Source organism: Bombus flavifrons, chromosome 7, assembly GCF_040668555.2.
Source record: "Bombus flavifrons isolate JBK064 chromosome 7, iyBomFlav1_principal, whole genome shotgun sequence".
In the NCBI taxonomy this organism is placed as follows: domain Eukaryota; kingdom Metazoa; phylum Arthropoda; class Insecta; order Hymenoptera; family Apidae; genus Bombus; species Bombus flavifrons.
Window position 1 is genome coordinate 10268951 of NC_138448.1, and position 24667 is coordinate 10293617.

The following is a 24667-nucleotide window of genomic DNA, read 5'->3' on the forward strand; positions in this document are numbered from 1 at the left end:
GTAAATAACCAAATGAATGTAGTATTGCTACGTTTGTTAATGGTTAAGCCGTAAAAAGAAACTAAACTAAACTAAACTAAAATTTTCGGAATACTTATGAACTGTAGAGTGCATTTATTGAAATGCCTCAAATGCTTGTGCACGTGAGGGTCTCTGTGCGATATTATTGGATCGTGAATTTGATGATATTAGTAACGACTCTGCAAATGTTGGTTGTGTTTTGCGTTTTGTACAATTACAATATATTACAGCGACGAAAGTCAAATGAATTCCAATCATCAAAGGAATTATGTCTATATACCGAAAAATTTTTATTAGACGAAGCGTTTGATATGTGAATCCTATAATCGCTAACGTTGGCGTATTTCCCTGTAAAATATTTGTTAGACAATTAGTTCGTCTATCGATATCTGAGGAAAATTGTAATTATATTTTGTACATTTTGATGTGATCTGGACTATGATGTAATGAAAGATTGTATTCATAAATTAACATTTGTTTGTAAAAATGTATAATGTTATTCAATTTTTTTGTCAGAATTTTTCAATGACAACGAAATATCAGACTTTCTTAAGAATGAAAAGTGAATAAAATATATTGAATCAAATCAGCTTCGTTGCTATGAAATTAAATTCCCTGCCTACTGATGGATAAATGTTAATTCAATATTATTTTATTGCACAATATAATGATTGAACAAGTATCAATCACAACTATGAATCCGTTGAGGGGAATTAATTTTTTAGTCTCTAAGATTCCTGAATATTATTCCATTATATTTTTACTCTTGTTTATCATACTTTCATTTTTAAAGAAAACGAACAAATACATGCATAACATAATAAACTCAATTTTTAGTAAAGTTCTTTTCTTATTATCATTCGCGAAATACTCTGGTGCCAACTTTGAAATCGAAAAATCTATCATATTCGCTATTCATAATAAATATAATATAATATAAGTGTAATATTCATAATAAATTCATAATAAACGATATGTCTTGAGAATTGAATCGTATAATTTTAATCAATTGCATTTCGTAAGTGAAATCATATGTTTAGTAAACAACATAAAATGATAGGAACCGTCTTGAAGGATCTTACATTTTCGCACCACATAAGCGGAAAGTATCCCTCGCTGACATTTGAAAGCAACTCTACTGACTGTTTTTCCAAATATAGATTTATTTGTGTCCTTTTCTGTCCAGAAAGAGGCGTTCCGGTATATGGTTCGATAATGATGTAAGTTTCATGCAGCCTTTCATCAGGGTTTAAACCACGTGCGTACTTCAACAACTGTGGATCACCGTGTAAAAAGTGTGGCTCTGATAAGATTACCGGCAGTTTCTGTAATAATATTAAATCTTAAATTAATGGAAGATATTTCTATTTTGTTATAATGTTACCTGACATTCCGAGACATCGATTAAGCCTTGTGGTAAACATTTTGGTATTTTATTTTCTAATAAACAATAGCACTGCGACGTGTTTAAAAACCATGTCCTTTCCTTCATGACGAATCGTGAGCCAATTAAACCTTGTACCGAAATTTCATCTTTATAATCCGCTTCGATTGTTCTACACATACATCTTGATAACTAATACGGTATATTAACTTAAATAAAGTTATTTTTATTTAACAGTTAGCCAGTGTAATGAAGTAACAACAAATTTCAAGATAAAAGATTTGAATAATAATTATTTCTTTATTCTCAAGATTTCTTTCTTCCTGATATCAGATACAAAAAATACATGGTTTAAAAGTTTTACAAGAAATAATATTTCGTATTACATGAGAATGTGCATAAAGTTTTTAGTAGTACTTTAAAAAATAATGTCGTACCTGCATAAATCTGGTATAAACGTTGAAACAAAAGGCAATGGTTTTATTAATGGTGCCCAAATGATTGAGTCAGTTCCTCTTACTGTATTACAATCCTCAGAGTTCCACATTGTTTGTATTCTTTTTCCCATATAAGATGTTATCTCTCCTAATCTCGTTATATCATTAACACCTCTGTTAACAGAAAATGGCCCACGAAAAGTAGCGTTCATCTACCAATTGGGAAAATTAGTATTATTTATATACGTATTTACTTAAATATTACTATGAATATTTTTCGAACACCTTAGAAACATGAAACATTTTGTTAGCTGTTATGAAAATATTTGAATAATTCCTGCATTCCTTGACATTATTGTCTAAATTTGAAAGTAGAAAATGTTGGAAACTTATTATTAAAATATGTAAAGAATTTTTAATAAAAATTTTTATGACAAAGTATTAAAAATACAAAAATATGTTGCATGTTTTGTTTTTGCAAACAATTTTTACCCTCTGAAAGATACTGAGTAGATAAACATCTTGCTTGTCGGTTTTTCTCAACACAAGTGGCGGATTACTGCCCAATGTTTTGCATATTAGATCCAATTCAGGGAATTTTCTTAAATTACACGAAATTTTAATTCCATTGAAAAGCAGATCGTTAGGATTAGCTTTTAGAAAAATGGTACTACGGTTTGGAAATAGTTTCGGTATGTTATTACCATATTTTTCCATAAATTCAGGAGGTAAGCCGGAGAGCTATACAAACATAATTAATTAAAATTATACGTACCGTTTACAGTTAAGGGTAATTAAATAATTAAGTATGCGGAAGGATAAAGGGTTTAAATAAATCGTATGGACAATATTTTACATATTAGATTACTATAGATATTCTGTGTTAATATAATAATATTAAACTATTGAATAATTACGTAATCGATCATTGTCGAACTAAGAAGTTATTTTTCTTTTAACTTAAATAGAAGATGTTTAAAAAACGAGTTATAGAGCTTTCATCTTCATATGCAATTATACTTGCCATCGATATGGTACCAATGTATGCAGGATTTAATATAGTGATTTTGTCATGTTTAGGTAATTTCACACTCAAGTCTTTGTTAAAACTATACGTAGACTTTGTTGTATATGTAATTTCATCCATCGTATCGTCCACATCTATAATTTGTTTCTCGAGTATTTCACTAAATGTATTATAATATACATGTTAAAAAACGAATTAACAAGGATTGATAAATATTTAAAAACTTATTAGATCCAAATATGTATGGTATATATGTATTCAAATAATTAACTAAAATTAAACGATAAACACATTTTTTAAAATATTACTCGTCTAAAATATTCCAAGATATAATATCTTTACGATACTATAATATTTCTTAATTAATACACTAACTAGCAAACATAAATTAGAAATATAAAACATGATAAAATAGCGTATTCGAAACAATATGTTAACAATAAATACAATTGCATTTCTAGAAAAATATAAATTTCATTAAAATTTAATACACGAGACGTACAACGTAAGTACTTTCGTTCAATTTAATCTCTTACTCGTAAGTAAATGGACCAACTTCATTGAAATATGGATTACTTCCACTCATCACTTCATCGGGATTGGTAACATTGAAGAAATGACACGTAAAAGTTAACTGTATAGGTGACATCCATACTTTGTATATTTCTGAATCTTCACGCAGTGGTAATGTCTGTAAATTGTTATTTTACATGAGTAAATTCTGTGTAACTTATACGCATTATACAAATTTTTAATTTGAGCGAGTCATATCATATCTTGAAAGAGTAATGTTTGAACTTTTATTATACTGAATTCAAATGTGTCATCGTTTTAAAAGGATGATTGAAATGTAATTTTATTATAATTTGCAACTTTTCCAACGGTGTTCATATTATTCAATTTTCATTAAAAGCAAGAACCATTTTTTGTAAAATGCGAAAATATATTTTACATAGTAAATTCAGTCTCCAAAAAAAGAAAAATAACATCATCTCGAAAGAAAATATTTAGATTAAGATATTGATATAGTGTATGGTTTCATAACAATGAAGAAGTTAATATTCCAATATCACGAATATAAATATTTAAATTAATATAACAGTTGGGTCTTACCTCGGTTATTTTACTAATAAGTTTGTTCGAGAATACCTCGGTTTGAGACACGTATAAACCAAAAATAATCCATATAATTGCACAGCCGTAATAACACCACATTTTATAAAAATTACTGCGAACTTTTTCTTTAAAATTATCAGTTTGTCTAATATTAGGAGACATAATGCCCGTATTTTATTTCTGTATATGTATATTCTAATATTTATTTCAGTGTTTTCAATCTTGTGCACAAACCAAATCTCTTTGCAGAAATTAGTAGGAAAACTCTCATATATTCAGCTTTTATACTGAACTTTGCAATGCTTGCAGCTTTCGTTATTAATAAATAATATATTCGTGCAATTATGGAATATGAATTCATGTTACGAACATAAACGATTACATAAATTATTTATATATCATCTACTAAAATCTCAAATCAATATTCTTGTTTTAGATTATTTTATACTTATGATCGATGTTATTTGTACTCATTTTTTAGTAATATTATTTTTGCAATTATGTACAAATACTTTTTAATATGTCTTTATATAAAAAAGTATTTGTGCAAATAAAAGTATATCAGTAAAAAATAATTGATTACATGAATTAATCATAGTAATATTATGAATTATTTGACAACTTGGAATTTATATATAGAGACAAGATAAATTATATCGTGTGCGTAATTATATATATACAAAAAATATCAAATTACATACAGAACGGTTAATTAGAAGTTTTTAATTCATAGTTAAAAATATTCGGATGAAAATATCTTTTCTACGATTAGAAACTTTGTTTTTTCACATAGCAATTACATTACTATTTTACTTATTTTAGTAGAAAAATTTGTAAAAGCTACTAAATGATATTTCGCTAAAATGAAGTACTGTTTTATTCATTTTTACTATATTATATGTATATGTGTATCAATTTTAGTCCAAGCAATTATGTCTCATTCAATGAATTAAAGACTTTCTAACAGTAACTTACTACAATATCATTGAACTATGATAGTAGATTTAATTTTCTATTAAATACCAAATAAAATTTTATAATATTAAGTTGTAAATATTTTTTCTCCATTTCAGAGTACAATCTATAGAATCACTCCATAATTTTCAGTCATTATACAAATTTGTAACAAAAATATAAAATAAATAATCACAGTTTTGTAATTTTAGTCAAATAATTTATTTAAAAACTTTTGCTGCTCTCGTTGCTGTTTCTACCTGTTTTACCATCATACGCAACCCTTTGTTGTTACCTTCTCCACCCACTAGATGGTCAAGCTTCGCGCAATGTGGAATCAGGCACTCTGCACGCTGAACAACAGTGAAACGGCAGGAAAGAAATGGTGGCGTTACTTTAATTTTGTTAGAAACTTCTAGTTTTGTAATATTTAAAAATTTAACCGACTTTCATTTCTCGATACGTTCACGAATAATAATTCTGTGCCACTTTGTCGCTAACCTTCGTTGTCTCGAAAAAGTGCGTGGAAATTCACCTCACAGACACTATAACCTAACAATAGTTCAGCGGTTGTGTTTAATCGTGAATCATAAGAATGGCAATGAACGAAGATTTCAGTTTCACTGAATTGTGTAGATTGTGTTCGTTGAAGAGCAATCACCAGCTTCAAATTTTCGACAAAGAAGGCGAACAGAGACAATTACTTTTTAAAATACGTTCCTGCATTCCTGCTGTAGTAAGTCATATTTCTCGTTGTATTTGTAAAATTAGTTAACATTTACTGTCTTTATTGCTAAATTTAAGTAATATTTGTCTCTTTGGTAAACATTATGTTACAACGTTGTGTTAGAACGAGTGCGTATAGGATATTGGAAATAGAGAACTGCAGAAACCTGCTACAATACGTTTTATCATTGCTCTAATTAGAAGTTTATGTCGTAAAAATATTGAATGAAATAGCAAGCAAAAGTGTTCACAAAATAATACGAACTTTAATTGATTATTATGGAAAGAAGAATCACAAACTAATTTTTAAATGGTCTGTCATAATAATTCTGTTTTTTTAGTTTACAAATACAGAAATTTTCAACAATTACAACTTAGGCTACGTATCGATTTAATGATATTACATTTTGATATTTATAATTATTACACGATTTTTTTTTACATACAATAATCAATATAAGTCACTTTTTAGGTTATTGTGATATTTCTTAATTGTAATACTAAGGGCAATTAAGAAGTAAAAGTTGATTATTTACAAAAAAGGGAGATATATAGTAACTCCGAAAACCTTTCAACAATTTAAAATTATTATTTATTTAAAAAATGTTAATTATGACAAGTCAAACATGTTAGGTTGTATATGCTTAAATTAGGTACTCATACGCTTTATAATATTTTGTTAAAGAAATATAAATATACTGTTGTAATTGTATTTCCTGAATTTCACTTCAATTAACTATGTTATATATATATTTATTTATATTTATATTTATATTTCTTTAACAAAATATTATAAAGCGTATGGATATCTACTTCAAACATTTCTAACCTAACATGTTTATATACATATTGGAGATGATATTTTCTACAAACAAAATATTTAACCAATAATATTATCACAGATAACGAAAGAGGACGCTTTGCCCAAGAATATTTGTCAGAGATGCGTATACAAATTGGATATGTTTTACGAGTTTCGGGTGAGCTGCATGACGACCGATACTGTGTTAAAAAATTACGCGGACAGTTTGAAGCACCTCGCTGCATCGGTAAACCAGGTAAGTCTAAATGTTAAAATTAATCTGTAATTCATTTAATTAACAATTAATAATTTAAGTAATTCGTGAATGAAAAGCTACAAATAAAATTTCTCCTATTGTGTAATGTGAGAAAAGCATGAACGAACTTTAATTCTAATTTTGTTGAAATAACTTTAATTTTACATAAATCAGATTATTTAATATATGCATAAACGAGTTAAGCTAAATATGGGTGTTAATTCTTTATATACGAAATTTTCATTTTGATTTACAATGTTAGAAGCTAAGTAAATATAAATTTAGAATATAATATTTATTATAGAAATATTATTGCAAACAAAATTAGAAATATGCAGCATAATTATTCAAATTTTTATATAATAATTTAGATATTTTATAAAATGAATAACAAATATAAGGTTTTTCTATTACATAGAAAATGAATAGATAATAATCTATGTATGCTTTTATTTGTTTTACTGGCATATATTTATGTGTTTTACTGACAAAGGTTCAACAGGAATCTAAATTTATTTTATACATAAATTTATGGATGCATATAATAGTGCATGACTCAAAATAGTAAACAAAAATGTTCTCAAAAATTAATTTCTCCAAAAACAAACATTCACTAATTTCTTGAAAGTTATACATTAAAACACATGTTACTGTTTCTTCAATATCTTTAATACCGAAACAATAATTATACATCCCATTATTATTTTCACATCATTCAACGACCAATGCTTATTATTATCTACGACATTAAACTATATAGTTAGAAATAACAGATTAAATTATATGTATAATATGACCCTTTTTTAATCTATGAAAAGAAAAATGTATATTCTGCTCGCATGAATGGAACGTCTGTATATTCACTTAAACACAAGAAGTCTGGTTAAAAGTATATTTATAACGTTACCACTAAATATAGCAACAAACGAGCAACTCGTAGGAATACTTGTTTATGGGGCACCAGTTTATTTGCTCTTAATTGATTTCATGAGACACATCAGGCGCGTTTAATATCCTCGCGAGAGCACGTGGTTTACGACTGGGAGCAAGTGCCTTACAAATGGAGGAGACAGCGCGCTTAATAAAGGTAGATTAAAGGTCTGACATAAAGCTCGCGGTATCTCGTGGAGGCAACGAGTAAGAGAAAAGAGGGAGAGAGAGCAAGAATTTTTTCCAGGGCAACATTGGAAAATTTATCGTTGTACGAGCTGGACACGAATAGCCAGAAGGAATCAGGCTATCCCCGTACGATGGGGGTCGTACGTATTCTAGGAAGTACCAGAGACTCTTTACAAGCTCGTAAACTCGGGTGGCAATTTCCGACATGACGCGTTAAAGTGACTTTATGCGTCGAATGGGTGGCCGACACGAGTTCCACATTTCGAGCGGTGTAAAAAGCCCTTTACGCGACACGCGCTCGCGTTCTACCACCTCTGCCCAGTGTTGTCTCTTCGTTCCACCTTCTTTCGTACCGATTTCGCCTCTGTACTATGCTCGATAAGCGCACGAACGTGCGCGCGAGAAGAGACCGCAGCAGATGAAGAGGGTGAGAGAGGGCCATGCGAAACCGTGCAACCGACTAAAAGGAAGGAGAGGGAACGAGGGGCGTCGCTGATCGGTAGCTCGAGGTCCTTGATTCTCTCTCTGTTCCTCTTTCGCACCCCTTGCTTAGCCAACGAAGCATGATCCCAATAATTCCACCCTCACACACGCGACTCCTCGTGCAGAGAACCCAGCTGGAGGGGATAATATACAGATAAGCAGACACGGATGAACAGATAGGGCAAAAGAGAGACAGATCACGCGACCAGTCGGGATAGAGGGTTTGTAAAAGGCACGCATGTGTGTGCCTGTATGTGTATACGTGTGTGCAACCGTCGCGGCGCTATTGATCGACTCTCCATGGCTAGGCTGCGTCGCGCACAGAAAGCGAAAGTCAGTTCTCCTTTTCTTCGACGTCTCGCCTAGTTCCTTCTTTCTCACTCTTTTCCGTTCACGGCTACAACGTCTCCGTTCCCTTCTCTCCTTTACCTTCGTCTTCTTTTCTACCCTTTCTCTGTCCTTCTTTCACCAGCTCCTCTCTGTCTCTATTCCACTACGCGTCTCGTCGCTCCCCAATCCAAGATTGTTCGATCCCCTTCCCTTGCTAGTTGGTCCGTTGGATCTCCTTGTCCCGGGCACAGGTGCAACGAGGAGCAGACCTGTACACCTCTGAAAACCTGTTTCGAGGTCTGGAATACCCCGTCGTAAACGGCCGACGAAGTCTCGTTACCCGGTTGATCGTTGATGCGGTCAACCGAGGAGAGCTAGGGAGCAAAGAAAGCAGAGGAAGCGAACGGTACTTATATACTGCTAGGTGGCTGCTCTCGTTTATGTATCGTGTTTAGTTTCGCCTAATCGCGCATATGTACTATCCAATGATACGTCACTCCTTCTAGCCTCTCTCTGTCTCCTTATCTGCCTGTTTCTATTTGACTCTGTCCTCTCCTACTCTCTTTCAGTCGCTCGCTTAGTCAATGTCAGTGTCAAGGTCAGCGGGCCGACGCACTGCAGAGCGCCGCCGCCGACGCCGTCGTCGACTGGTGCTACGCTACTCTCTTCCGTCATTGTGTGTATCCGGCAAGCGAGTGACTCGGTAGTCTGTGTATACGACACAAGGTATACACGAAGGTCTCTTCGCGCGCATACTTGCCTCTCTAGGGCGTCCCTGCCTTTCTCTTTCTCTTTCCCTTCTTTCTTCCTCTCGTTCTCGCTCTCCGAATCTCCCCTTCTTTTTCGCTCTGTTTCTTTCTCTCTCTTTGTCTCTGTCTCTCTCTCACGTGTCTCGTCGTCGCGCCAGCCACGATGCATTCCGCGGGGATCTCCACTCGATATCGTTGCACCGCGCCGTCTCGTCCGCATATCGCTTCTCCCGTGCCTATTCTTCTTTCCCTTCTACCGGTTCAGTATCGCTCGGTGCTTGTTCCCGCACCTAGTCGCGCCAATTTCGCTTGCTCACCGGGACGCGTTTAGTCTCACCGATCGAATAGAACCGTTTATACCAAGTTCGCGCATACTTGGCTCCATAACCCGAGTGTCGCCGTTCCATTTCCCTCCGTCTCTTCCTCCTTGTTTTGTCTTCGTCCGATCGGTGCACCCTGTGTGGTCTTGCTCTCCACAGCACATCGCCACGGTGCATTCCGTGGAGACCTCCACTCGATATCGTTACGCCGCGCTGCATCCGTGTGTCACCGGCTATCTCATCTCTCCCTTTCTCTCCCTCTCCCCCCCCCCCTCTCTCTTACACATACACATACACATTCTGTCCCTCTTTCTCTCCGGTTTTTTCTTTAGTCGTCTTCGTTTCCCTCGTTCCCTCTGAATATAGCTCGTTCTTTCTCCAGTCGACTGGTCGTTGCTCTCTTTCCTTCTTCTTACCCTCTCTGTTCTCCTTCCCTTCCTCTCTCTCGCTAGAGGGCTATCCCCTCTACTTCGACCAGACGTTTTTTCGTCTCTTTGTCCTTGCATCCTCCCGCGCCGGGAATCGGCGGCTAGCTCCGCGGGACACACTCTGGTTGCCCCGTAAAACGCGAGATTCTTTCGTGGCGTCGCGAAAAGAAGGAACGCGCGTGGTCATAGAGTTTCCGTTGTTCTTTTCATCGTCATTGTCGCGTTAAAAATTCTTCGTTATCGGAGTCTAAGGCTAACGTGTTCTGGTCTCTACCAGCCACCTCCGGTCTGGACGACGAGCCTCGTGGTCGCTCAATTTTTTTCACCCAGTTCGGAAACTCCCAGCAGAACGGGCGGCATGACGACGCGCGATGGACACTGATGTGATGTGCCGTTGAGTTGCTCGCCTTGTGACGGTGTCAGTGATATCTTTCCTCGAGGACATCCGACCCAGTGAGTCGATTGGGACCGTGCGGTTTTCCTCGGCCTCTGCAGGGAAACAAAGTGTGTGTAGGTACGTGAGCCGGGAGATCGGCCCGATAGCGTTTGCTCGTCTTTTGTGGGAACCTTCGTGTCTGCCTTTCTGTAAGCTAACTTCTTTCTCCGTCTCTCTTTTTCTTTCTTTCTTTCCCTTCTTTCGTCTTCCCGGTCGTTCTTCCCTCACTCTCGTTTCCTGTCTCTCTCGTTTCGGTCATCGTTCTTTCCCGGAGGACCTTGACGGAGCAGGCTACGCGAACAGATCTTTTCGGTTCCTTCGAAAGTCCCTGTCTTTTCTGTATTCGATGTCGTCTCTGGGGGATACAGGCTTCTGTGATGCTTCTCGGCGATACGACCATTCTCTCCGCCTTGTTCCGATACCTTCGTGTCGCGAACCAACGTCACGTGGACGAAATTTTGATTTCTCGACAGCTTCTTTTATAGTATATTAGAGTTTTCGCCGGTTTTTATCCAAATTCTTAATCATCAGCAATTTACACTAAATATTCAATGTTGTTGTATTCCTACGAGTGGCTTTTAGAGATTATTGCACGATTTTCACTTTTTAATCAGCTTGTTGAATATCTATAACTTTTCCTTAGAATTCCTTTTACAAAACGTTTCAATTTTTGGAGAATTTACTACGTAAATTCTCGTCGAGATCGATTTCAATAATTACTTCGGATAATTAGTGATTCTTGAACATTATTATGTAACTTGAATTTTCTTATCAGTTCGAAGAATATTTTTGAACTTTGTCTCTAAAATTCTCCTTAAAAAATTATTACTTTTGAAAAACTTAATGCTTTACTATTAGGAGAATTTCATCAATTATCACAAACAATTAGTGTTTTTTTTAGAGAAAATTGGATGACCAATTTTTCCATCACTTTTTTTACTTAAAAAATATTCCTCCAAAGTTTTCATTCCTGGAAAGCGTTAATTATGTTTCACATCAGTTCAGAAGGAATCGAATACGTTCCATTTAGCTGAAGAATTATTTGAAACTCAGTTTCTGGTAAATATCGATTATCGTTAATAGATATTTGGCACCGAGTGCGGCTTCGTGCATGCTCCGCTCAGCTCAGTTCCCGTGATTAATCGTTTTCCCATATCGGTTTCGAAGCTGTTACGCTTTTGTGCTCGAATTGATAGAAATGTCGCAAAATGCTGTTCATTCCTACAGATTTCCTTCAATTTTACAATCAAATAAACGCATTGTGTCGATAATTGTATTTTGCAAATATATTTTACTAATACAATGACCATTGTCCCAAACATTGTGACAAGTATCAGTTATTGAAAATCGTAATACATTTGTCCATTTTTCCCACTTACTTAGTTTCTCTAGCGTTTATGATAAATTTAACCACAATCTCTTTTTTTATGACTTTACATAATCTTATATTTTATGATTGTTTTAATACGAATCGAGTTTATTAACCTAATTAATCTGGTATTTTTATACAACCAAGATATCTCTGGAAGCGTGATCCGCATGTTGCTCAACTAAATTGATAATTCGTGATAGCAACATTTCTGAGAAAGTCCAGTTCGAAATTTGAAATAAATCGATCTCCTTGCATCAGTTCTTTTTAATCGCTTTAAGTTTTTAACAAAAAGCTTTATATATCTTATCTTGTAGCTGATATGATAGTTAAAGGTCCTTTTATCGCGTAGCCACCATAACGGGATCTATAAATCGCTATAGAAATATTTAAAAAATAAAAATTTTATAAATTTAAGAAGTTGCTACTGTAGGTTATACTGTTAATTGTTGAAAAAGTAGTTAAATTATATAAATATGCTTGTTAAGAACTACTAATATTCAGAATACCTGATAGTGTTTTCAAATTACCACAAAAGTAAAAATTGCTAAGGTCAGTTAATCTCTTATCATCTACGAATTAACATCTAATTTGCTCTGTTTCAATGACTAATTAAAGAAAAAATTTGATGAAAACATAAGAAGGCGCCTATCCTTCTCAAAAACGACTTATGCTGGTACAAAACATAATGCAACAATAAAACAACAATTAATAGGGCACTGATAAGGACAAGATGTCTAATGGTAGCCAGCAACAACAGCGATCGGCTTATGTGGAAGCGCATGCTGTGGCTCATGCTGCAGTACAGCAACACATGGCACAACAAGCTGCACAAGCGAGGCTTGCTGGCCCTGGTCCACCTGCGACACCTCAGACACCTAATCCAACCTTTACCTTACCCGACGATGGTTTGGGTTATGACGACGGTGTACGCGTACTCCGCTCTATCGGAACATGGTAAGTTTTCTTTTTATGCTAGTGTCAAATCTTACAAGAAGAGAGATTGTTATGCTATTCGTTGGAATGATTTTTTTTTATAATAAGAAGCACAGTAATTATTATCTGTCAGAATACAAACGTTAAAATATTGATTGCAAAATTTGAAATAGGTCTCCAGATTACTCAGCAGCAATGCGTCCTGGTGGTGTAATGCCTCCATTTCCTGGTGCAATGGATCAGCAGTTTGGGAGTAGGGCCCCTACAGTAAATCAGCCATTAAGAACTACAAACAATGTAACGTCTCGTCCGGGATTTGCGTCAAAGGCCACAAATACAGGTGAACCGGCAACAAAGGCGTTCGCTTGCACCGTTTGTGGCAAAGGTCTTGCTCGTAAGGATAAACTCGTTATTCACATGCGTATTCATACAGGGGAGAAGCCGTATTCCTGCGAAGTTTGCGGTAAGTGTGTCTAAACTGTTGCTTTGCATTGTACGATAATTTATGTACTTGTTTGAGTTTAACTGATGTTACGGCTTTTGCTTCTAGGTAAAGCATTTGCCCGCAGAGATAAACTAGTTATTCATATGAACAAGTTGAGACACAGACCGGGAGTGGCGCCACTTTCTACACCTACAGCTCCGAATTCGGATCAACAGCAGCAACAACAGCAGCAACAGCAACAAGCTCAGCAACAACAGCAACAGGCACAACAAACGCAGCAGCAACAACAATCTCGGCAGGATACTATACACAAGTTGAAGGAAGAACCAGTTAGTTGGGCATGTGAATTATGCGGTCGAGCATTAGCCACAAGAGAGGAGTGGATGCAGCATGCTCGGTAATTTCTGTTTATGTTTACATCTGTAGTAGTAAATATAAATATTTAAAATTTTATTCTAAAACAATATTTTCACTGGAAGGAAGATAAGAGAAATAATATTTATTAATAGAAGATACTTTTATTAAATACAATATTCATTAGCGTATAAGAAATTTCGAAAAAAATTTTTGTACGCAATTATTATAATAGCTTCAATATAGAAATTCATGGAATATATAAGTAATATAATTATATTATTTAGCAATATTTAATTCCCGATATATTGGAAAAAATGTTACAAATAATTGAAAAGAAAATAGAAAGGATATATTTCTAACTGTTCGTAATGAACGTATTTATCTCAAAATACATACATCATCATTAATTGTTTGATAATTTATTGTTGTGTAATTGAAAATCTTCTGTTACAGTTCTCACTTGGAAGCATCGGCTCCGCCACAACATGCAGCACCATATTTCCCGGGATCTACAGCTCCTCCGCAAGCGTACGCATCTGAGAGGCATTTCTGTCTTATGTGCCGTACAGATTTTACAGATAAGGCTGAATTTATGTTTCACGTACGTTCCCATTTCGAACCTCACGCGCAGCAAACGCCATCTCAGCATTCGAGTGGTAAACAAGGAAGCGATCCTGCAACGGCCGAATTGATCGCCCGTGGACTGGTCGATCCTTCGGGATTATGCAGCTAGAATTATCCTTCCTGTCATTATGCGCCATCGATTCGTGTCTTACCATAGTACAAGTTCTCTACTCCATTTTGACCAGAACTTCTGCATAGGATGTCATGCGTATTGTGATTGTAATGAATATGTACTGATTTATAACAAGAGATACACAGTAGTATATTTCTCTATAAATATTAACGGATACACACAGTTTATCGTTTGTTTCACCTTGCAAAAAAAAAAAAAAAAAAATAAATACAGCTTTTAAAAATCGTTGTACGAAACCTTCGAATATCGCATAATTCGTTCGTCCGATAGTTGATCACAAATCAATAAACATAAAGTGCACTGCTTTCAGGAAATAACAGAGAACAATATTTTTTGCATTGCACATATCACCGAAATTAAAGATTTCGAATTAACATTAATTAACAGGAGTACTACTGTGTATCCCGAATATTATATATAATAAATTGGGACATACATTATATTCGTCAGGTATTTAGGTATTGACGCGATACTGATTTATATGGTAAGAGATTATACTATTGCGCCAATATTTAAGTATGATTACTTAATAGTATACGTTCCTACATAGCTAGCTTCCCGCTATCTTTAGCCATTAGCAGTATCTGCCATGTAATGTACAGGTTTGTTCTCAATGCTATTATAGTTCTTTTTACACATTTTACGATCAACGACCTGTTTCATATGTTTCACAATTTGAAGATTTTAATGTTTCGAAGTAATTATTTTTTTTAAATTATACGTTTCGGCGCTTTAAAACGGCGCGTATGTGATGTTGCGTGTAATTGCTTTTGAGGGAATATTATTTGATTAAGAAATTCTTTTTAAATAGAAACTTTTTGTCTAGTTTCAAAATCATTTATTTGACTATCTGTTAAGATTATATTCTAATTATATGATTATTTTTGTTCTTTTTTAAATGAAATTCATTGATCTTCCAAAGGCGATGTATTATTAGCCGCATTATCGATTTATAATACCAAACGTGTAGTTTTTATTGTTGTGTAGCGTAAGTGTTGATACACAAAAATATTACCGGATACGTCAAAACATCCCCAGATGTTTATATTCTATAATCTATTCTAGATCAAGTAATTTCTTTTACTGTTTGCTTAAAAACTTGTTTATTGTTACGATTATCCTTGGTACCTGAAGTATGAATATGTACTTAACCAGGGAAGGGTTTACATTACATATACGACAGATTTTCGCTTTATTACGGTTAATGAGAACATGAAAGAACAAAAGTGTACTTATAAGTACGTGTACTTATAAGCTTGAGTATCTAATGCCTTTTAATCTTTCAACATTCTTTTATTACACTTTATCGATTTCCAGTTCAATTTTAATCAGTGAAAACCTCGTACGCTTTTTTTTATTATTCAATGTAGTATTCAATGTAAATAAGCAATATCGTTTCACAATATTAGTTCGTCGAGTGCCCGCGAGAGACATGCATTGTGAACAAACTGTCTCTTCCAATAACTTCATAGGATTCGCTTCTACAGCGCTTTCTTCCTCTCGTCTTTAGAATAAAACATTATATAGTCAGCGCGAGAACATAATGTTGCTAAAACTGCCGTGCCTCCTGCCTCACGTACGACTCATTTCCGGCTTATTTTCGATCCAAATTACTTCCAGGATAACGGTGCCTAAAATGGTATACTTCAAAAAGAAAGAAAAAGAAAAAAGCTATACCTACCGTTAGGTATATATTTTGTATAATTCTAACTAGTGCAATATAGTGTTAATCGTATCGACAATAGTTGCGATTGTTACGAAGAAAAGGAAGAACGAAGACGAAAAATGAAGACAAAATGTGAATGAAAAGACAGAAAAGGAAGTTCTGCGAGTAATTTTGATAGAAAACGTTCGCTGACACTCGCGCGATAAATATGCATAAACAATGACCGTTTATAGCGGCTTAATTAGTAACGATGTAAAGGAAATGGAGAAAAATAAGACAAAAAATGCCGGCCTTTCTTCTAATGCAGTTAACGAGAAACATCTTTTACATAGTTTGTATGAATTTAGAATAGTTGGAACGATAAGCAAGAAAGTTACTCGCTCTATGGTTTACTCTTAACTGGCACGGAAGCGCTGATTTTCATCGTCGTTGAAAATTTGATACAAAGCCGAACGATTCGTGTAAGCGGATTTCCACTTTTCCCACGTCCGTCTATTGTGTCTGATTTCACAATGAATCAGTGATAGAAAATTGAAGAATTAAAAAGAGGTGATTAAAGGAATTAAAAGGAGCGATTAAAGGGAGTGTAACAATGACCGACAAGAAGGTGCAAATATGAAAACTAATTTATGGTCTTGATTTTTACGAACGAAGAGTACCAGAAACCAGCATAACGTAGTTCGAAAAATTATGCCTGCCATTTGCACGCCGTCGATGAAAATGTAAATTTGTAGAGATTGCAATAATATGTCTATCGAGGATCTAACACGATCCAGCGTTTCTTCTAAAGTTTTTCTTTTTCTTGTTTCGAGGAGAATTGCATGCGGAAATGAAACGTTTGTGCGATGTAAAGCGTAATGATTTATAATCGTGGTACTTTGTACGGTCGAGAGTGGAATATTATATTTAATAGACGTATAGTGCCTTTTCTCTGGGATTTATCCGATTTGTTTTGATCATTTGAAATTGAAACGTGTTAAGGAGGCACATTGGCATATGAATTTTTAAATAAGTATAAGTTTAATATAGATAAGATGAGAGTTGTTCTTCTCGTTCTTTTATGTTTTTTTTATTTCCTCTTTTATTACTATTATTTTCTGTCTGTTTCTGTTGTGAGGAGTGAATGATTGATGCCACTGCCTCTAGCAGCTGTTTTTAGATTACTTTTATACTGTTGATGTCACGCGCAGCTAATCAGAGTCAGTATATTACTGCCATAATCATGAAACGAAATGTATAACCAATATACCTTTATAAATAAAAGACAACTGAAAAAGTAAAACATTGCCTTTCACATTACTGAAATATATTCGAATGATTTTGAATTAATATTGGAGAAACGTGTAATGTAATACATGGCATAGTAGTTTTCCTATCTTGTTTGTTTTATAAGAATTTTAAAAACATTATTTATATTATAAATATTACTCAACAATATTTTTTGCGTTTCATTAAATTAATCGAGCTTCAGAAATTGATATTTGTTATAAATAAGCTGTTTGATAACTAGATTGGTTATATTTATGTATTTATGGGAAATTTAAATCTCCAAAAATTTACAAGACGCGCATGATATACAAACATTTTCAAAGTAAGTCACTTATTATGATATTCAGTGAGTAAGACAAATTTCTTATACAAGTTGTCTCCATAAAAATACCTACGAGTTTGAATAAAAATTTAGTATACGGGCGACTAATTTCTCTACGTTGTAACATACTAAAAGCTTAAAAGCTTGTCATAATTCTATCTATCAACTTATGACAGTAGAATGGAAAAAGAAAAAAATGGACGAAGTGACCAAATGTAACGCGGATGCAGGGCATTCAAGTGGCTCGACAAGTATGTAACCGGTGCTCGCATGCTGCATCCAGCGTGAACTGCACCCGTTTGGCCATAAATTAACTCCGTGATCGACTTTCTTAAAGGACATCGACGTGACGCGAAACGTTACGGTATGCGTTTCTTTGGGTCCACTACTAAGGATATCGAGTTCCTGCTTCGATACGGCCGGTTTGCCTTGCCGCACCCGTATTGCGAATACTGATAAACGGACGCCCTGTTCAACTACATTTTTATTTTCGTTCCAACTGCACGGGTATTATTCACGAGCCAGCATAATAAGATAATTGTCCCTTTGTCTAAGTTTTCTTTGTCTTTGCCTAACTTTCCTTCCGTTTCGAACTGGGCGTAGTTGACATGACGTGCCAGTTGCATTCGATGACGAATAGGTGAGACAGCAAAAGTATGGCGTTTCAGGAGATGACTATTAAGAGACGAATATTGTACAAATTTCACGAGGTAAATTTGAACGGTTAGAGTCTAAATATGTTTTTTGGAATAAGTATTTCTAATTTCTGTTTCTATTTGTATATGTACTTAGGTACGTTTTATTCTAAATGCATACTATTTTATGTGCTTATACTTATTTTGCTTGTGAGATTTCATCTACGTGATACGCTACTATAATATTTCGATTAAATTTTAAATTACTAGTTATTATTTAATAATATTTATCCGACATTTAATTTTCTTAATTGTTCATTTGTTCAACTACTGCCGTCTTTTATTAGAATTTCACACATTATTTCAGTATATTTTATTTATTACAATATTTTAATTATAACGAGCTGGAGATAATACCAGAGACGAAAAATGTAGTAATACAAGAACAATACAAATAAGACATTATAACGAGGAAATGAGATCATATACATTTTTATATCAGTTTATTAGATGTAGAAATTAGTTCGATCACTTCTATCCTACCTTAGTCTTCTATTCCAATTACAAAAATAGATATAATACAATATAGTAGGATATGAAGCATAATTGAAATTATTGTAACCTACTGAAACCTGTTTCAAGAGGCGATGCCTTACACGTTCAACCTATATTTACAATAAGGTATGAATCACGCCTAAAAGATCACGTATCCTCCCTCATGGATCGTGGGATCCCTCGTAGATCGTTGCAATAGCATGGGATACGTCAAAGGTTGTTCAATGAAAGTAACGTGACCCCAAAGTGCGCGGGATAGTGCTCGCATTTGTAAAGGGAATTGCTATGCAAAACACAGGGCGTCGTCCAATCGAAACGATTAAGAAAATTCGATGCAATGGAGTTTGTAAAATGCTGAATAGTTTACATGACGCCGCTGCTAATTTCACGCGAACCGTCCGATCTGTCGGAAATTCCTATCGACATTTCTTATTTAATGCTTCTCCTTTCTCTCCATTTAAATTCATTCCAACACTTCAGTGAGAAATTTTAATTGGTACTCTTCGCCTTACGCTGCTGAAACGCTACTCAAACTTATCGTCTACATTTTCCCTCTGAAGTATAGAATTTATAATTTCTTCGCTTTTTTTAGGAGTTCTTCTAGGAGCCATAATGAAATGACACATCGATACATGAAGCATACTTTCTCCATTTCATGATACACTTTGCGAATGTTATGAGGAAAATGGAATGCTTCCTTGTAATTGGAAATTTTTATTCTGGCTAATAGAATATTTGCGGATATAAATTATCGAACTAAAAGAAACTTTAAGTGAAAGAAGTCGATAGAACTTTCCAACTAATCTAATCTATTCTATCGCGAATATTTGCCTGACACTATACCCATAATTAGCGATAATGTAAGTGAACGAAGGAATCCTCCCTAATTGGCAAAATAAATATTGTATTCGTTTCCTCAAGAATTTATATAAATTGTATGCGGCGTTTCAGAGGAAGTTCAACTTGTTTCATGCCAGGTACCTTGCAGTAAGATCATGGACAAGGCTCTGGCTACCTACAATCTCTTAATTATGAATGCATGCTCGCACATTTAATTTATCGTTTGCTAATTTCCGCCTATGATATTTACGGATAGTAGATTTCTTAGAATTTTTCGAAAATTTTGTGATACGTTTGGTTTAATAGATTTTAGATAGGCTATCATTGAAAAACATTATGTTAACTATTAAACTACGATGTACAAAATAAAACGTGAAAATTCTTGAAAATGTAGCTCTCTAAATTCAGAATAAATGATATATGAGCAAATTAGCAAATATTCTAAGGTTAGTTCTACTCTAATAAATTACAAAAAGTACACAATATATTACACAATACACAGCGAAAATCTATATTACTCACAAATTAATAGAATTATTCTAATTATTCTTTCCATTTTTCCTTTCCTCTTTAAGTATAATTTACACGATATTCAATTTTATCCTAATTTATAAGTATATTCTATTTCTGAACCCAGTAAGTTTTAAATATTAACCATACACCTCAAAGAAAATCGACAAAATGATAGATGCATACAAACTAACACATAATAATCAACTAATCAATTCTCCCTCGAGTTTAAAATAGATCGTTAAAAAAAATGACGATTTTCTTTAAAATTTTAATATGAACGAATTTCGTCAGATGAAAGATCTTTATCTTTCTAAATTTGCCGTATAAAATGACAACCTGCGCCCTCTCGTACATTATTCCATTTTTCCATATTATTGGCCAAATTTTACGAGTGACAAATTACAAATTAGAAGTTACTCCCATTCCTAGTTACCTTTTTCTTAACTTTTATTAAACGTGTAGGAGTAGCCATCCGGAGTCCTATTGAAGTTCAACTTTCCAGGTGGGTAAAACCTTCGAGGTGGTGGCGTCGTTATAGCGTTGTACTGTGGTAATGGTCTAGCCGGAGGTTGATACTGTGGCGGTGGGTTGTAGGAAGGAATGGATTGAATTTCAGGTGGTGGTTGAGGTCTAGATTGGTATTGTGGTTGAGATTGATACACTGGTTGAGGTGGAAGGTGAGGTTGAGGTTGAGGTTGGGGCTGAGGCGCTGGTTGTGCTTCATAAACTGGTTGACTCTGACGTTGATACGATTGCAAGGATGGGTTGTATCGCGGTGGTTGATAATCGGGTGGGTTGTATTGCGGTAGAGGTACGTACTCTGGCTGAGGTGGAACTTGCGGGGGTGGAACGGGAATGCCGTCCCCTGTGGCCTGTTCAAATAAAAGAGGAAAAGTGAATCGGAATAATATTTAAATGTTGAATAGTAAATATCAAAGCAAATATTGTAACGTTTACTATTTACTATTCAATGTCATAAACGAATCATTTCGCTAGTAACGAGGGAGTTTTGCTATATGAGTGTGATATTCAAATAGCTATTAATAATGTAGCTTATCGCGAGAAAAGTTATTCAAATTGTGTACTATTGTGAGAAGGTATTTTGTCTTAATTGTGTTTCAATAAATTATCGTATCTTTGTATACAAGTGTGTAAAAGTCACTAAATGTTCCTAAATGTACGGAGGGTGGACGATGAATTGTAGTAGCGGAGTAGCGAATGGATTTACGAAAAATATAGAAAGGGACCTCTTTATTATTAATAACCATCGATCAATTCAAAAATTTCTTATACAATATTTGGTTGCAAATTTCTATCTTACCGAACGAGATATAAAACTAAGCTATAATAATTTTAGTTTTTCTAACTTCAAAATTTATATAAATTTCCATATTACTGTAATAACTTAGCTCTTGTCAATATTGATATTCTATTGTTCATATGTAATAAAAGAAACATATGTTAAATCGAAAAAGAACTAGGATTTTCCGCCACATTCTAACGTACCTGAAAGCCATTTTTCCCAGCCGTATATGTCACTGTGCGTCTTTGACCCGTAGGATCGACGTAGGAGTAAGACCCACGGCGATTCCCGTAAACGTCGCTTTCCTCTTTGAATTCCACACCATCTTCTTGTGAATAAGCGGCGCCAAAAGTTCCATCTCCAGCTAGATATCTTGCGTCACTCAAAATTGCTGCCTGTTGAGGTGACTGGTATTGTCTATTCGTCGATTGACACGAGACCAATGCAACCGTGTAGAATAGTAACGCCTGGAAATTTAAATTCATGACTTTAGAAACGTCAAAGTAGAGAAGAACAAGATATGTAATTATTGTCATAATGAATTATAAAGCTCGATTAATTTGTGAAACTTTGTATTCGATACCCTATTTTATTTTGTAAGTTATACTAAATACATTACATTTGCTGCATGGTAGCAAGATGTCTAATATCAGTTAGTCAGCAATATTTGAAGATAGGAAATAATTATAGAAGCTTAAATAATAGATTTTAAATATTTAATAAAACAAAATGTTCATATGGGAATCATTTAATACAACGTTCTGTCGAACAAATAAGCATCTTCTAAACAAAATTATTTATTCTTTGTATTTTCTTTGAATTAACGCTCGATGAGATATAAATGAACTGCTACAAAAGCGGGGCGAGTTAAAAAAGTAACAACGATGAAACGAGTGGCATATTTGTTACGTGGTATTACAAGTACACCACAGATGCAACGAAGAAGTAATCGATTTTGTTGGATTTTGACAATGTGTGGTGAAAAGTTTCGAAGTAACATTGAAAGCGAGTACTTACGAATATCGCATACATAATGGAGAAATAACGACAACGGGGCGACGAGAAGTACAACAGTGCTCGAAGGACCGTCGAGAGGGGCGTTTTATACGGCAGATTGGATCACGTTGACCTGAAGAGTCCTTGATGGCCGCCCGCGCGCCTCAGCTACAGAATAATGCAGATTGCACTCTGATCTTCTACCACGCCTTACCACCGCCACTCGGCTTTCCTCTTTCTAACTCGCTCTGACATTTCTTGAATCAGCATTTTCACTGTTACATTATAATATTCGATTTACAATAAATAATTATGGTTATAGATCATAGATTTGAGTGAGAATTAAATTGAGAATCTTGTTGCAGAAAAGTCGGATGTCCTGAAGATGTCCATTAAAATTATAATTATTTTAATGTAACTTTATTGTAATGTAAATTAGTTTAATGTAACTTTAAGTGCAACAATGTTTAAAAAGTAAGAAATTTTGAACACTGCTTCCGTTGTATTGAATAATATACTTTGATGAAAGAACCGCCTATTTCCATTGATGTTTAATTTGCTATAATCAGTTATTACATTGCATTTTGTTTTTCGTTTTATAAATAAATTTTTTGTCCATTTGCAATTTTTTTTTGTTTCAATGAAAAAATTTTCGTAATGTAATCAATTAATAATATAGAATGTAAAATTCTAAGAATTTAAAATAAATTTGGAAATGGAAACAGCAAGATCATTAGCCCGTTTGACAAAAGAATTAAGACTAATTATCATTGTTAACGTTAAAATAAAAGCACAGGCACTGACAAAATATAGGTGAGCACAGATGATCTACTGTTTGCAACTGTAGGTAGTGCAGTTCCGATTATATCAGAACCCTTACTTACCGACTTGTATATTATCTTATGAGCAGCGAGTAACTGGTACAAAAGGTTCGCGATTCTGCCGCTTTGCGCTAGTGTCGAAAATACAAAATAATTATAAAATAATATTTTAAATCGAACTTATAATAGAAAATTAATTAACGCAATATATGTATATCGATAGAAATCTTTTATTATATTTAACTAAATAAGAGTCAATAATGTAAGATGGATTATCAAGGAAGTATATATATTTAGATTACATATGACATTATACATGGATTATACGTATGCATATATATTATGATTTATTATACATACGTACCAATATTAATTCCGAAACAACAGAAAAAGTAAATTGCAACTTTCTTTACTTTCGCCATAGCAGAACAAATAGTCAACCTATTTCTACTGAATTATAAGTAATCGATTTATATTTCTCACGTTTGCTTTGGAACCTGGATATAATGTTTTATGCATTTCTACAAATCAGAAAATTGAAATATGGCAATTGTTTCTTGAGAATATAAAACCTTCTTATTAATGTTAGCATCCCCTTGCAACATCTCACAAAGTCAGTTTCTTCGCTACAACGAAATAGTAGTCAAACTGGGTTACGAAAACTTGATTTATAAAGAATGTTTATTGCAATTCCGCATTACGATTAACTAATGAGTATTTCACCATCAATCTGAGGTCATTCTATCACTACTTTTTGTTCCTAAATTCGACATCCGCTTCACAAGCGTTTGTCTGGATATAACGAAATGTATTTTTACGATAGCCTTCTATAAATTTGTTGCTTTATATTTACGTTTGTTTGAATATCATAAAGAAAAGATTTCAACGAATTTTGTTCATTATTTATTTGAATATAAAAGAGGAAGATATTCATAGATACGATTTTAACAAAACGGGAGAGTTTTAAAGAGAAGCGAAAGAATGAGAGAGAATAGAAGGTAACGTACTTTCAATTTTAGAATATCATAATGTATAGTTATTACGTTTTTTAATCTCGTTAGATAATTTGCCACGTTATGTATCTTTCTTGTAAGATGAAAATTAGTTGAACTACTTTTCATCTTACAAGTCTCGCGTTCGATTACGTTTTTCGTAATAATATTTCATCATTTCATCTGCATTTTTACATATACATTCTATACACGCAAAAGAAAACGATTAATAGTTTTTCTTGTACAATATGAAATGAAATTAGATCACCAATTAATGGAATAATTTTTAAATTGAAATCAGTT

At 34.0% G+C, this 24667-nt stretch overlaps 3 protein-coding genes across 3 annotated transcripts; 1 reads left to right on the top strand and 2 right to left on the bottom strand.

Annotated features, from left to right (window-relative positions):
• Positions 1–1049: 1049 nt before the first annotated feature.
• On the bottom strand, positions 1050–4147 carry LOC138181477 (sensory neuron membrane protein 2). The gene is made up of 7 exons (XM_069116295.1): positions 3983–4147; positions 3406–3560; positions 2867–3029; positions 2335–2583; positions 1843–2054; positions 1406–1577; positions 1050–1346 (listed from the first exon to the last, which is right to left on the bottom strand). Exons 1-7 carry the CDS (start codon positions 4145–4147, stop codon positions 1050–1052), a joined length of 1413 nt encoding a protein of 470 aa, XP_068972396.1.
• A 1152-nt stretch (positions 4148–5299) lies between these two features.
• LOC138181743 (zinc finger protein 837) lies at positions 5300–16469 on the top strand. Its single transcript, XM_069116866.1, has 6 exons — positions 5300–5675; positions 6568–6723; positions 12673–12914; positions 13067–13356; positions 13444–13735; positions 14149–16469. Exons 1-6 carry the CDS (start codon positions 5535–5537, stop codon positions 14426–14428), a joined length of 1401 nt encoding a protein of 466 aa, XP_068972967.1. The 5' UTR covers positions 5300–5534; the 3' UTR covers positions 14429–16469.
• A 3790-nt stretch (positions 16470–20259) lies between these two features.
• CPR19 (cuticular protein 19) lies at positions 20260–22709 on the bottom strand. The gene is made up of 3 exons (XM_069116913.1): positions 22573–22709; positions 21759–22022; positions 20260–21124 (listed from the first exon to the last, which is right to left on the bottom strand). The coding sequence occupies exons 1-3, from the start codon at positions 22585–22587 to the stop codon at positions 20693–20695; spliced, it is 711 nt and encodes a 236-aa protein (XP_068973014.1). The 5' UTR covers positions 22588–22709; the 3' UTR covers positions 20260–20692.
• Positions 22710–24667: the final 1958 nt, after the last annotated feature.